The following is a 15584-nucleotide window of genomic DNA, read 5'->3' on the forward strand; positions in this document are numbered from 1 at the left end:
ACCCACCCAAATCGGGCTCACTGTAGTTGAAGGGTCAATACCGCCCTCTGGAGGATAAAAGGTAAACCCACAAGAAAGTCCTTCAAGCGCTTTCAGGCCTAACTACTGACTTTATTCAAGAGCTGTCTTCACATTAAAATTCCTTCCACCAGCTAAGGCTTTAATCCTAATGTTTCCATTTACCCCAAAATAAGTTAGTTCCTTCTGCCTCATGAACCAGAGTAAACACTAGAGTCGTACACATACCCATTTTCATTAACGACTCTTTATTTAAACTTTCGAAGGATCCCAAACCCCATTTAAAAATTAAAATTGCAGGGTACTCCAATAACAGCACATAAGCCCCTCACGACTAGTATCACAATTCACAATACAGCTCTTACTGTGAGAAAGTGTATTTTACCTTTTATTACAAAGGCACAGAAGTCATCTGAGACCTCAGATATTAACCCCACTGCGTATTAATGTCGCACTAATGGGCAACTTAATACAATTATTAAAGCTGATAGTACAGTTTTCCAACAATCCACACGTAGTTACAGATTCTCCCTAAAAAAATGCCTAAAAGAAGCACTAGGCCTTAAGACCAATATAGGCATAACAAAAGGGACCTGAAATTTTCTGCCAGGGCAGTTATATGTCTTGGTGGAATGACTTTAACAATGAAAGTCTATTACCGGCAACAGGCATACTGGACCCATCTTTGCCAAAGAAATGGGGAAATTCTAACAAGCTAAAAAAATACCTTCCATACGCTCCATGTGAAAGGAGTCCGGGGGTCATTCAAAGACCTAACCTTCCGTCACTTCCCAGTCTTTACAGATGTGTGCCTCACCAGTCAGAAGTAGGCCTGGGTTTCGTCTCAGCGGCGACGCCGAGGTGGAGGCCCCCTGCAGCCAGCGCACCAGGGCGGGCCGGCCGCCGGGTCACTGCCTGTGGCGGCATCCGGCCGGCCGGCTACTCTGCCCCTTGCTCGGCACCCGCCTTGTCCTCCGGAGCCCCAGGGCTGGCTGCACTCTCGCTTGTCGGAACAGCCCCCTCTTTCTTCTTTTCTGCCAACACTTCCAGCCCCATCATCCTGAGATAGTGAAGCCGTTCGTTCTTTGGCACAAAAGTTCGAATCGAGGCCTTTCCCCGCCATCCACACAACACGATGGGGCACTGGAGTGTGTCCGGTTTCCTGTGAACAGAACGGCTCCGGGTAAGCGTTAAACATCCTCCTAACTGCACCGTAGGCAGTACTAACATAGAACTGCTCCCCCAAAAATACCCCCAAGCCACGGGGAAGGCATTTTAGTCTGTGATTCTATGGAGGCTTCTCTCAAAGAAAACCAGCTTCCTTCTTCCTGTCCTGAAGAGCATCAACACCCTCAGGTTGGCCAGTCTTTCCTTCTAAAAACTCACAGTGGAATAACCCCCAAATCTGCAGATTTCAAACACTTTCAGTGTTAGAATCTCCAAATACTTGCGTCTTCGCCAATGTGAAGACCTATCTGTATGCCCACCCTACCCACCAACAGGAATCTGTCCTGTCCCTCATGGCTCCTTGCAGCTCCTGCCCACGTCTACAGGTGAGCAAACTGAGGCCCCGCAGAGGCCGGGTAACTGGGCCCAGAGCAACAGCGCCAGCTGCGTGGGGTGCCAGGACCGGGAGCCAGGACCACCAGTCTTTGCAGACTCAATGCTTCCCAGAATTGGGTCTGGTCACCCACCCCCACAACGGTACAATGCCCAGCACACCAAGCCTGCCTGTGTCCAGCAAGCAGTGCCATCCGGGCCCAACCACCCTCTGGCTGCGCGACCGGCTTCCCAGGCGGCACCGACTCCCCTTTCCTAACTGGGAGGGCGGCTACTGTCTGTATTGCGCATGTGTCCCTTATCAAGCACTGTGCGTATCAGCGTGTACCATGCATACTGTTATTTACTTTCTTTCAAATGTGACTCTGGTCTAGTTTTTAGGCTCCTAAAGCCCTCATTTAAGTAAACATGTGTCCCAAGCCTACCTGATGCCAGGCATCAGTGACACAGGCTGTGCATGGAACAAACAAGCGTTTCAATCATATTTCTTAAAAAACAAACAAAAAAAGAGAAGAGAAAGGCCTGAACCAGGAAGAGAGAAACCACTAAGAAAAGGAGATGGAAACACATCTCCTTTTCTTAGTGGTTTGGTAAAAAATGATGACAGGAAAATACCAGAAAATTCCCATACTCCCATTGTCTTCCTCTTTAAAAAATCTAATTCCTGAAGCTGTCTTTTCACCTGTGTACTTCAACTGGTAGAAACCAGTGTATGTGGAAAAGCGGACCCACATCTTAAAACAGCCTACAGTTTTCTACGTGGGCCACACAAGCACTGTTACCTTAAAACCCACCTGCCATCTTACTCCTGGTCCCACCCCCCCCCCCCCCAAGGCTGCTCCCCGCAGACGATGCTGGATGCTGGGACCTGGCCTCCTGTGCAGACTCCACCCAGGCTGCTGTCCAGCTGGGTCCTGCCTTCCAGAGAAGCTGCCCAAACCCCTCTCCAGCCCAGACCCTGTTCTATCTCCTCCTTTGGAAATGGTGCTTTATTTGACAGAGGCAGCTGTTAAATGTAAACCAGTCTGGGGATGAAAACGCTGACTCTGCCATCCCCTTGCTGAGGACCCCTGGGCCTGACACCCAAGTCCTCTGTCTTGTTTCTGGCAAGTGCTGACCACGTGGGACCTGCTCCCCCTGTGAGGGGTGTCGCAGAACAGTGGTTCTGTGCTCCCGAGGTGGCTGTCAGTCTAGCTACGGGGGCCGGCCCCCCATGCCCCGGCCCAGAGCAACACTGCCTGATACCTAACGGGTGATCCACAAACACCAGCCAAACCAACAGCAGAGGTGGAAGAACTCAACCTCTCTTGACTGTCCTATCTGTACACTTCCTCTGTTTAAGATAAAAATCAGAATTAGATTTCTGGGGCACAGAGAATAGGACTCTGCATTTTATCTTCTAAATAAAAATACACATGGCTTGTTTTATCAAGAGTATCTTCATGATATACGAAAATATTCCATTTCTAAAATTTGCACAGTACTATTTGAGGGGAACATCATAAAAGGCTTCTAAGACCACCCACCATCCTCCCACCTCCAAGAACACGGAGGCTCCGATGGCAGGAGCGTCTCACTTACGTGGGGTCCGGTTCGTACTTCAGGACGACGCTGCCCTTGGCTGGAAGAGAAACAGACACACACTGGTTGAGCTCTGCCAGCAGGGACACCTCTGCGGTGCACGTTTATGTGCCCAGAGAACAGTAATCTGGACTCTTGATCTCAGGGGTCTTGAGGCAGAAAAGAGGCCTTTCCGTCTAAATTCACAATGCCGTCCGCAAGCCAGGCACCAAGTGGGGTCACGGGGACAGTGTAGGAGAGGCTCACGTCAGACCACTGAGAGACTGAAAACACTCAGCAAGCCTCTCTCAGGAGCAGGGAGGTGGGGATTAGCTACTGCTTAATTCTCAGAACTCAAGACTAAGTAAATAACTGCTCCAACTCCCAGAAAGAGCATGGAGCAACACATTAAAAACTGTCAAAAATTATGCTGCGGTCGTCCAAATGTAGGATTAAAAGAGAAAGAGAACACACGTCCCCATATCCTTTAAAGCAATCCCTACTTTGAACGCAGCCCTGCCTGGGGAGACGAGGACGCCTCGGCACGGCGAGCTCCTACTGCTCAGGCTTCAGGCCGGAACGTAAGGCATGAGACCACGTAACTTCAGTGACTGATTTGTGCCCTTTTCATCCAATCGAGCCGGAAATAAGGAATAAGTTATAAAAAAGCAAGCAAGAATGAAAAGAAAAACAGAACTAGAGTCCCAGGTGGAATTATTTGTATTCGTAGGAGGAAACGTCACGCAGTGATTCGAGGTGGACGTTTATGAAACAGAAAAGCAAGGATGTGACCGCTACCCGCAGAGCAGCAGGAACCTTGGGCAAGGACGCACATTCTACCGCGGGGGGCTGGTCAAGCTGCCAAACCAAGCCGACAGCCTGCGCTCGTCTCTCCTGGGCCTCGAGACGCAGACACACCCGAGCGCTGGGACCTGCCCTCTGCGTCCACGCGGGGCCCGGTCCTGGCTGCCTGAGTGACAGCGGGCGGCTTGGGGCTCTGGCAGGTGGGCCGGCCGGGCCCCGACACCTGCACAGGTGACCGTGGAAGGCTGGCTCGGGGAAGGAGAGCAACCTCAGCAATGCCCTTGACCCTCAATGAAAGGGATTATCAGGTGTGTCTCCAGAAATCCCTCCGAAAATCGACACAGGCACTAAGAACAAAGCCACAACGTACATGAAAGTGAAAAAGCTCCGTCAGGCAGGAACACCTGCATCTCCACTATGTGTGCGAGGACAAGCGACGCCTCTGCGCCAGTCAAACTGCTTACCCATGTCCTTGACTTGGCCGTATGCCTCGCTGCTGAGTTTTCTAAAGAATGGATTTTCCTGGGTTAACAGAATTTTAACATCTTCCATGGAGACGGTGACAATTCTTGAATTAATAAATGGATACAATGTATATATTCCCTGTGGGAATAAAGAGAGTGGCCATCACGAACAGCAGCACACGGCCCATGCAGTGAGGCGAGCCGCCCGCCCAAGGCCGCGGGCTTTGGCGGGCCCTCCCCTCACGTCAGCCCCACCCCTCACCACAGCCCCAGGCAGGCGGGACACACGCCAGCAAGCACAGCCCCACCCTGGCGCCCCGGGAAAGCTCAGTGTCTTCGAGAGCCCCCCTGGCAGCAGCCGGCCCGGTGCTCAATGGTCCTGACCCGCCGGGCCGGCTCAGAATCACCCATCCACGCCTTCACGGCTCGTGCCGCCCCACCAGCTGCGCTTACCTCCTGCGCCAACCGGAAAGCACAGTCGAACTCTTCACCGCTGTTATTTCGACACCAGACTTTAACCCCAGTGTTAATAACCTGGAATGGAAAATATCAGGTGAAACGCACGTAAGTGAAAGTCAGGATAATCGACTAAAATACTCCTTTCTAGCACAAGGAGACAGAGCTCTAAGTAGCTGCTGAAAAGAAGGAAAAAAGGAGTGGAAAATACTTCAAGAGTCATCTGACTAAAATAGACGTTCTCTTGCCCCGACCGATACTCTCACACGGCTTTGGTTTCTGTGGCTTATACGGACTGATAATTACAATAGACGTTAAAACCAGGAAACTCTGAGAACACAAGAATAGGTCAGCACACATTCCACGGGCCATCGGGAGCAAGGATGCCGTCAGCCTGGAAGCCCCAGCGGACACCCAAGAGAGGACAGGAAAGACGGCACCTAATGGCCTAACACTGTGCTGAGAACACTCTGACCTCGGGGGCCTCCAGACCACAGAGATGAGCTGCGTTAAACAAGCAGGCAAGAGGGAAATGAGCTGGGAAAACTGTAAAGCAAACGAAAAGAGGGCCCAGAAGTGGAAAAAATCTAAGGAAAATGGAAAAAAACAAAGCCAAGCGCCCACAGGAGCAGCAGGCAGACGTCGGTCCCCCGTGACGCAGACGGTGTGAGCCCAGCGGGGCGGACGGGACACGGCCGGGCAGCCTGTGCCTGGCAGTGGCTGAGGCCCCCAGGCAGCTCGGCTCCCCTCTGCCCACGATGGACAGACTGGCAGGGCCGCGTCAGGGCCAGCCCCTCCCAACCGAGTCCGAGCAGACACGAAAGCACCACACGCTGAGCGCACGCGGGCCCGGGGCTGTGTGAGCTGTACCTTCACTCTCTCACTGTTGTTCAGCAGCACGTTTCTCAGCTCCTTGGACACCATGTAGAGCTGCCTTCTCTTCCCCTCCACGGTTCGAGTTAACAAATTCATCTTTGGGAAGGAAGGGCCCAAAGCATAAAATTTCCTGTGAAAAAGACAGGGCTGCTTATAAGAGTTCCGTTCAGAATGTGACGAATGCCTCTTGGCGGCCTGCTCTCCCCGACAGATCCCATTTCTCAAAGCTGCTGTGGTCAAGGGTGCTGGCACTCTGCCGTGGACGCCCACCTTCACCTGCTTCACCTGGGCCTCCAGGAGCTTCGCCTGAGCACAGCTAGATCTGGGACCTGCATTAACAGGTGCAACTTCTCCCCCCAACTGCTGCTCCAACAGCACACCTGAGAGGACCCACCTGCTCCACGGGCATTTTAGGAGGGAATTTTACAAACACAGGCAAAGGATCAGTTATCTACAAGACGATGAATGTAAGTGACCACTCTGGTTTAAAGATACTAAGTTCAACAAACAAGGAAGAGATGAACCCAAGACTGTTATCCTGAGCACCTTGTTCTACCTGGAAATCCCACCCAGACGCACTACTCTTCATTTCCTAACCGGGAGCAAGGCGGGGAGCCCTGGCCGCAGTCCAGAGTTTTCCATCTCTCTATCTTCTATACCTTTGGGTGGCTTAGGTTCTCTGATTACTGCTCACCTTAAATTGAAGGGTTCAGTAAACACCCTCTAAACTTTCATCCAGCTCTGACATGCGTTGTTAAAAAGGGGCTAAATGAAAAACTACAGTTAAATGTGACCACATGTGCATTTCACCCTACGGTAAATTTAAAAGAAGAATTTAAAACGTTGAATTCATCCTTACTGGATAGGTGGAAATAATGGGTCGTCTTCAGGAATAAATACAAACGGATCTTCTTTAAATCCAAATAACTTCATTTTCTTAGATGGAGGAGGACTGAGAAGGGAATGGAGACGAGGTAATCTGTCATCCGAGGAATACCGCTAAATCCCAACAGCACATCCCTCCTCCCGCCCAGCCCTCATCCCAGCTCCATGCCGCCCAGGCTCTGGAGGGAAGTAGGTCTCTTCCCTCCGGGGGTCATCAGCACTGAACCGTGTCCTATACAGCAAGGACCTTCTCACCCCTGCAAAACCACCCCCGAGAGAGATCTGGGTTCCTGTTTAATCTACAAGGGCTGGGGAGACACAAGAACGTGAGGATCAAGACACAACCGTTGGGCTTCCCTGGTGCGCAGTGGTTAAGAATCCACCTGCCAATGCAGGGGACACGGGTTTGAGCCCTGGTCCGGGAAGATCCCACATGCCACGGAGCAACTAAGCCCGTGTGCCACAACTACTGAGCCTGCACTGTAGAGCCCGCGAGCCACAACTACTGAGCCCATGTGCTGCAACTACTGAAGCCCGCATGCCTAGAGCCTGTGCTCCGCAACAAGAGAAGCCACCACAATGAGAAGCCCGCGCACCACAACAAATAGCCCCCGCTCGCCGCAACTAGAGAAAGCCTGCGTGCAGCAGCAAAGACCCAACGCAGCCAAAAAGAAAATAAACAAAATAAAAAGACACAACCGTTTCTTACCCACACACACCATCTTTCTTATTTTCATTATTCTCTAAATTCTCAGCTCTTTCAGTTGCTTCTGTGTCACTAATACCAGCGGCCGGTTTACTCTCCAGCTCCAAGGGGTGGGAAACGCTCCTTCCCATGGGATCTGCGGGGCCCGGCTGCACAGGCCCCCGCGGCTCTGCAGACTCACCCTGCAGCTGGAACAGGGGGTAAGCTTGTTTAAACTCACAACAACCTCCTCTGCCCTGATACAGGAAAAGAAGGAACTCAAAATGTCGCAAAATCCATCCAAATGAATACAGCATTTCATGTACAAAAGAGAGACAACAGAATTTTTTTAAAACAAGTGTCTTAAATCTATCTGCTATTATAAGCAAAATTCACGGGCACTGATTCTAGTTTTAACTTCCTGTTTCCTAGCAAAGGCCAACAACGCCAGCTTGTCTTCACTCAGAAATGCTGCCGTGCATCTGCTCTGCGTGATGAGTCGCATGCTGCCCCAAACATACTATCCGGGGCCGAGAAGACAAGGACATACATACAGGACAGTGGAAACTCTCCCAGGACCCCTGGATAAACCGCTGTGGAAGTTAGAAGAAAGATAGTAGAAAGATAAAGTGGCCCTCTAGGGACTGAGAAACTACCTGTAGAAAAACGAACTTCTGATCTGGGATAACAGTATAATTTTGGCTTTAAGAATGTGCAAAATGTTTCACTTACATTAATTTTTTATGTATATTTTATATACGATCTTATATAAAAAAACTATTACATAACACAGTACAGCGACTACAGGTAATAACACTGTTGCATATTTCAAACTTTCTAAGAGAGCAGATCTCAAAAGTTCTCACCATGAGGAAATACATTCTGTAACTATGTATATACAAACAGAATCATTATGTCGTCCACCTGAAGTAATATAATGTTTTATGTCAATTACACCTCAACTTAATAAAATTCTTTAAAGCTACACGTCCTTTCTAACAGGTCACAAGATTGGTAAAAGTGATAATTCTCAATCCCTATGAAGTGAGTTTACAAATTAGGACACTTGAACACAGAAAAGTTCAACATGTCCCTCAGTTCACAAAGCTATTAAGTGGACACGTTGGTAAGGTTCTAAAGCTATTAACACTAGGCAACACTGCCTCCCAGAAAATGTACTCTATTTGTTTAAAAAAAAAGGCAAAAAAGAACAAACCCTTTGCCAAGGCTAGCAATGGTACGCATCCTTTCTATGCCCACCTGTGCCTGCTCTTCGGAGCCCGTCTCCCACGGCCCTCTGTGCAGAAGGCTTTTTCTGTTCCATTGCAATGACCCAGATCTAATCCTGCCCCCTCACAAGGATACCAACAGCACTTTGTCAGCATGGCTCTCCCCGGCTCCAATTCTGACTGTTTTTACAAGCTCCATCACTTCAACTAGACAACGGCGTCCTGAAGACTGAGAATCTGAGTTATCAATGTGGCCCCAGCAGAGTCACGCTGGGCGAGCTCACAGGGAAGGCCGCCAAAACAGGTTTTCAAAGCTAAATGAATGAGGAACTGACATACTCACAGGAGACAGAAGTAGTAGTAAGATTTAAATGAGCAAATGATACCAAGTTGTTCTAAAAGGTAAGATGCCCCATCAGAGGTGGCACACTGAAGAGAAAGCTCAAAACCACTTATGTGACAAAAATGTCAACACAGCCCCAAGTGCAAGTGAACCTGAAGTACACGTACGTGACAGGCTCTGACCAGTACCCTTGTAGTACAGCACAGTCGTGCACTTTGACCATGTCAAATGTGCCCGGTGCTATGTAAGATGCTTCTTAGAGTGGAAGTTCACACTGTTTTTAAATCTCGGAATGCAAGCATGAAAAATATTTCACTAGTAACTTACTTTAATTGCATGAAAATCACATTTTATTATACTGCGATAAATAAAATGTCATTAATCTCACTTTTTCGTTCACTTTTTATAATGCGGCTGCAAGAAAATTTAAGTTACCATGTGGCTGGTGTTCATGTGTCAGGGAGTGCTGCTCCGAGCCCCATGGCCCCATTCCTGACCGGGAGTGAGGGGCTGTGACAGCCAGGGGCTCCGCCTCTGGGAAAACCTCTCCAACCTCACAAGCGCCGTGGCGATGGCCCGCAAATGCCACGTCCCTTCAGTGTGAGGCTGTGACCCAAGCATTCGTCTGGATTAGCCATACCCCAGAGAACAGTTTCCTTTCTGTTTCTCCAAAGGCCAAGCATTATTTGTCCTCGTTTTCCAGCATGGACTGTGACTCCAGGCCATGTTCCACGGCAACGGAAGGAAGGCTGATGGACATGCTAACAAAGTTCCCCACGTTGATACACTGATAAAGGGGAGGAGAGCGCATCACACAGCAACTTTGTGTCAAAACTGAAGGCTGCCCTCTCTGAACCCCTCGGCTTCATGGCCTCCCTTAAATAACCCAGGGGGCGGCTGAGGTTCGTTCGACAGGTCAGGCCCTATCTATGTCCACTTCAGCCAGGCCTGGACAGCTTGTCATTACCTCTTATGGCCAAGGCAAAGACTGGCTGGCCTGAGGTTGGCAGAGTTGTTCCGACTGAAAACTACCCACAGGAAGGCAGACACAGACACTGGCCTGCAGGGGTTTATTCTGATCCTAAACCACAGAGCAGCCGTCTTTATGACTTTCCAATTTTTATTAAAGAACTGGATTTAAGATATAGAAGAAATGCATTTCCCAACTCCGCCTTTTCCACCTCCCTTATAAGACACGGCTGCTTTCTGGAAAACTCAAAATTTAAATTTAAGAACACCACCATCACCGCCTCACACACAAAAACTCTCCACTGACCTCGGCCAGCTTCTGCCTCAACTGCACAAAAAGACCACACGGTATGCTACATTGTTTCGGAAGATGTTTACCTTTGGGGGACGTTTATTCCATGGCATTGAAGACTTTTTCACTAATACTGCTACGAAGAACCCTCCAGTGTTTTGATGATGTGGTAATATCCTAAGACTGAAAAAAACAAAAACAAAAACCCACACAATTTACCCTTTTTAACTGATCCTAAGTACATTCTTTTGCTGTAAATATTCACCCAACCCTCACTGACAGAATCATCAATGTGTAATGTGTAAAAAGTTAACGTAGTGGCCAAAGTATTACCTAATTAAGTTCAAGCCATTTATTTTTGTTATTTACAAATGCTCAACGCCTGCAGCTCAGGCCCTGAGAACCTTACTTGCTGAAAAGTTCACACATGAGGGGTCGGCCATGGGCGCAGCCCAGACCACGCAGGACACGCTAGAGGTCCCACCTCCCCACAAGCTCACCACCGCTCTAGGTGCATCGCCTGTGACTTCTCGGGGTCCTTTGGGGGGAACATGGTAGGCCGAATTTGGGTGTGTCTGCTGTGCGGAACATCATCCCACGCTGCAAACCACTGCCCATCCTTCGTCATCACCTGCAGAACGAGAGGGTGGGATTCTAGATTACCAGCCCCACCTAATAATAGGAAAAGTCAGAGTGGGCAATTCTCATTTCTCTCCAAAGCGAGGACTGTTTGCAAAGATAAAAATGCGACAACCTTTTATTCCATGAAACAGGACAATCGTTCTAGAAAGCAGCATTTTCATTTTCCATGTGGGTTTTTCTTTTTCTTTTTTAAAACAAGCCTCAGATTGTTCCTCGTTTAAAACTGAAAACTGAATTGTTTCATATTGGAAACAAGGCTTGAATTCCAGACAGTTAAAAGAAAAAAAGCAAAACTATACTTATGGGGATGAGAATAAACAAAGCTGACTTCTAACTGCAGAATAAAGACAGGAAAACTTTTCCAGTGCCAGAGAGAAATATTTGTGTAATCATACCATTTGTCATTAAACATAATTTTGAAATTGATTCTGAGCTGCATAACCAAATGTACTATTTATTCAAGTTACCCAACTGTGGGTGCTCTAACACACCACAAGTCTAACAGGTCTATCAAGTTGAGCTGCCCTTCTGAGTCAGAGTCCTTGCAGAAAGACTACCTTCCACTGTGTGAGTCCAGGCATCCACTTTAGTCCTGGCAACTCAGAGGACACATCAGCAAGTTCCAAGGCACCTATGTATCAAACAAAAGACAAAACAAAAATTCACATTACGCCCAGTGAAAGAAACTAATTATAAAAGATCACATATTGTATGATCCCATTTACAGGGAATGTCCAGGGAGGGCAGATCCACACAGGCAGAGAGCAGATTAGTGGTTCCTGCGGCGGGCGGGGTGGGAACAGGGAGAGACTGCAAATGAGCTCTTCTCGAAAATGCAGTGAAGTCACTACAGGTCACTGAACTGCACACTTAGAACAAGTGAATGTTACGTGCATAAATGACAGCACAGTAAAGCTGCTGCAGTAAGGAGCTGCAGAGTCCACACCACGTCCGAGACAAAGTCCACAGCAACAAGAGAAGCCACCGCAGTGATAAGCCTGCGCACCACAACGAAGAGTAGCCCCCGCTTGCCACAACTAGAGAAAGCCCGCGCGCAGCAACGAAGACCCAGCGCAGCCAAAAATAAATAAATAAATTTATAAAAAGAAAGAAAAGAACACTGTGTCTACAGTAGTACTGCTACAAGAAGCTGTAAGTTAGGGCCATTACAGGAAACCTCTCAAATGAACTACCATCCACAGAACACAGACAGAGCAGACGGTCTCAGGAAGAGGAAAATCCAACATAAGCTCCATGGAAGCTATGAAAAATGCAGGCAATCATGAAAACAGAGCGAAAGAATCCCCGAGGTGGAGGTCCAACAGTAAGAAACCTTTGACAAAAGCATCATACTGACCTCCACTAGTACATCCAAATATTCTGGCTTTTAAAAGCAAACACTAAATAATAGGGCAAGTGTACGAAAACTGGTTTTCTCAATCAAACACTGCCCTGCGCTCAGCAGTGACTTTCTGCCAGCATTTGGGTCAGAAGCTGCCAACGCTGGCCCAGCGCGTGTAGACTGAATGCGTATCGGCCACCCTTCCCCCAGCTGAGTCTGAGGACTTCAGGGCGGGGACCACAGCCTCTCCAGTCGAAAGCCCCAGCAACTGCAGAGTACAAGGCCCAGCCAAGGCCTACTGTCTGATGAAGCCACGTCCACGCATGACGCCTCTACATGATGTCTACACGTGACGGAGGACAGAGATGAGACATGTACAGTGTGGTCTGGAGCAACCACGTGCAGAGATGGCTGTGAGAGCAAAACCGAGACTGGAAACCCACCTGCCTGGTTAGAAAGTAATTACAGAATAGGACACTAAGAGTTAAATTTACTATCAAATTACATCACCCACAGCTCTCCTCTTCACATGCCTTTCGAAATAAAGTACCATCAAAAATGTAGAGCTCATAACCATGCAAGAAACACTGTTCAGAAATCACATCTTCGGGCTTCCCTGGTGGCGCAGTGGTTGAGAGTCCGCCTACTGATGCAGGGGACACGGGTTCGTGCCCCAGTCCGGGAGGATCCCACGTGCTGTGGAGCGGCTGGGCCCGTGAGCCATGGCCGCTGAGCCTGCGCGTCCGGAGCCTGTGCTCCACAACGGGAGAGGCCACAGCAGTGAGAGGCCCGTGTACCGCAAAAAAAAAAAAAAAAAAAAAAAAAAAAAGAAATCACATCTTCATGTAAGTATAGCAAAACAAAATAAACACAACATAGTAAATTCAGGTCGAAAAGACCCCAAAGGTGCGAACAATCAGAGGGCTGACCACACAGCACAGAGATCACTCGGCCACTAAGAATGTAACGGAAGCCTAGATGGTCTCGGTTACTGCCTCAGGAAATGCACACCTGTTTCAACATCTGCATTTCAACTTGCTTCATACATAAGTAGAAAACTCGGTAGCATTCCATTCTGGAAATGTAGTTAGTTTGAAATCTCCAATTATTTCTGTTAAGGAGAAACTGATGGAAAGCTTAACATTTCAGCAAAAACATGAAAACACTATGAAATGTTCTTACAACCTACGCTGGTCCCTCAGTATAAAACAGTGTGGTAAGACCTCACACCCATTAGGATGGTTACTATCAAAAAACAAAACAAAAAAACAACCACCACCACAACAAAAAAAACCCAGAAAATAACAAGTGCTGGCGAGGCTGTGGAGAAATTGGAACCCTTGTGTGCTGTTGGTGGGAATGTAAAATGGCGCAGCTGCTGTGGAGAACAGTATGGTGGGTCCTTAAAAATAAACACAGAATGACCATCTGGTGCAGCAATTCCACTTGTGTGTACGCACATAAGAACTGAAGGCAGGGTCTAAAAGAGTTATTGGTACAGCCACGTTCAAAGCAGCGTTTATTCACAACAGCTAAAATGCAGAAGCAAAACCAAGTGTCCATCAACAGATTAATGGATGAACAAAATATGGTCTAAACACACAATGGAATATTTTCAGCCTTAAAAAGGAAGGAAATTCTGATATATTACATAACATGGGTAAACTTTGAGGACATTATCTGAAAAGAGGTAAGCCAGTCAGTCACAAAACAACAATACTGTAATGATTTCACTCAAAGGAGATATCTAGAGTGGTCAAAGTCACAGAGGCAGAAAAATAATGGGGGGGCGGGCAGAGGGGATACCGGGGAGTTGTTTAATGGGTCCAGAATTTCAGTTTAGCAAGGTGACGAGCTCTGGAAATTGGCTACACAACAATGTGAATGTAGTTAACACTATCAAACTATATATTTTTAAATAGTTAAGATGGTACATTTTTAAGTTATGTAAGTTTTACCACAATTTTTTAAAAAATGCAACAGTGTGGTAAGGATCTGACATAACCTTTCAAACCTAGAGAAACAAAATGGGCAAACTGCAGAACTCACGAAACACAACAAACCCATTATATAAGCATGTTTTTAATCAGGGATACCTCATTTTAGGATTTATAGGCTAATCACACAAGCAAACGTAGAAAAAGCCTACAGAAAAATACACTATAGCAATAAAGGTTTTGAAAAGTACATACTCTTATTGAAAGATCATCATGCACTTACCTTCACTCTTTTCCAGTAAAGATGCTATGACTGCTTCATCTTCAATGGGGTTTAGTGAACACGTAGAATACACCATCCTGCCGCCTTCCACTAGCTGTTCAGCGCCCCGAGTTGCAATCCGCAGCTGTAAACTAAGGGCCGGAGACTAGGTTACCCCATGTGCCGAGCACATCCGCATGGCACATACATCAGAGGCACTGACTGTAGCACATATTCATTACAAATTTTATGACAGACATAATAAAATATAAAATACTCTATGTAAGATGAGCAACTCCCATATAAAGAAAAAAATAACAACAAAAATTTTAAGATTTTTAAGCGAAGTTAGATTAACCCTATATAAGATGTTCCCTGTTTATCTAAAAAGCACCTATTTATAGATGTTGTTACTATATGTTGTTACTACAATGTTGTTACTGTTGTTAACCTTTCCCAACATGCCAACAAGCAAAGCATAAAGCTGATTAACAAATGAATTCAATATATTAGCTAAATTTCACTATTAAAAAGTCTCCATACTTATACAAATATTTGCTTTTTCTTTCCATGAGCAGTTTGTATCTCTTAGTACATTATATTCCCAATTGCCTGTTTCACAGAAACAGTAGTAAGTTTTTAACAGAGAAACAAAATTTCCTGAAGTTATTTATGGTAAATATTCATTAGTACCCTCCAGATCACCCATAGTTCTACATTTGTATAATTTTAATGTTAAGTGAAAAAAAGAAAGCAAAGCTCTGTAGACAGTAAAATCAAAACAGCTATTTTAAAAATCCCTCTGCACCGAAAAACACTATAATATACCAGGCATGACAGAAATTATCTTTGAGTTATAAGAGTTTCTCTTCCCTTTCACTTCTAAGAACTTCCCAAATTTTCTTTAAAGACAACCAAAACATATTTCTGAGAGGTCAAAATGTTAAGCAAAATAATTCAACACAAAAGAACTGAAAACAGAGAGGAGAAATATTAGTAAGAAATGGTCATTTCATGGAAAACACATGTCTGAAATGTGACAGGAAACTTTTATAAAAGGCGTTCTCAATAAATGTATACCTGAAATGTATACAATCTTCAGTTTCCTACTCTTGAGAGGTTTTAAAAACAACTACTTCTGACAAATAAGCAAACTCGCATGAAGGTGGCCATTAACATTCTGAGGATTACAGTCAATCAGCTGAAGCTCTGGATGCCCAGGTAATTCAACCATAAACCTTCACTAATCTCTTAGTCACA

At 46.7% G+C, this 15584-nt stretch overlaps 1 protein-coding gene across 2 annotated transcripts in view; it reads right to left on the minus strand.

Annotated features, from left to right (window-relative positions):
• Positions 1 to 249: 249 nt before the first annotated feature.
• Positions 250 to 15584, minus strand: part of NSUN2 (NOP2/Sun RNA methyltransferase 2) — a 29449-nt gene continuing 14114 nt past the window's right edge. For both annotated transcript variants that reach the window (XM_073802001.1, XM_004316166.4), the window contains 11 exons: positions 14346 to 14476; positions 11341 to 11414; positions 10642 to 10772; positions 10228 to 10324; positions 7333 to 7517; positions 6598 to 6690; positions 5733 to 5868; positions 4860 to 4940; positions 4407 to 4545; positions 3160 to 3199; positions 250 to 1180 (listed from right to left, as the gene is read on the minus strand). In XM_073802001.1, coding sequence (XP_073658102.1) covers positions 958 to 1180; positions 3160 to 3199; positions 4407 to 4545; positions 4860 to 4940; positions 5733 to 5868; positions 6598 to 6690; positions 7333 to 7517; positions 10228 to 10324; positions 10642 to 10772; positions 11341 to 11414; positions 14346 to 14476 — 1330 coding nt within the window. In that variant the 3' untranslated portion in view covers positions 250 to 957. The remainder of the gene's footprint in view (positions 1181 to 3159; positions 3200 to 4406; positions 4546 to 4859; positions 4941 to 5732; positions 5869 to 6597; positions 6691 to 7332; positions 7518 to 10227; positions 10325 to 10641; positions 10773 to 11340; positions 11415 to 14345; positions 14477 to 15584) is intronic.

This window comes from Tursiops truncatus, chromosome 3, assembly GCF_011762595.2.
Source record: "Tursiops truncatus isolate mTurTru1 chromosome 3, mTurTru1.mat.Y, whole genome shotgun sequence".
In the NCBI taxonomy this organism is placed as follows: domain Eukaryota; kingdom Metazoa; phylum Chordata; class Mammalia; order Artiodactyla; family Delphinidae; genus Tursiops; species Tursiops truncatus.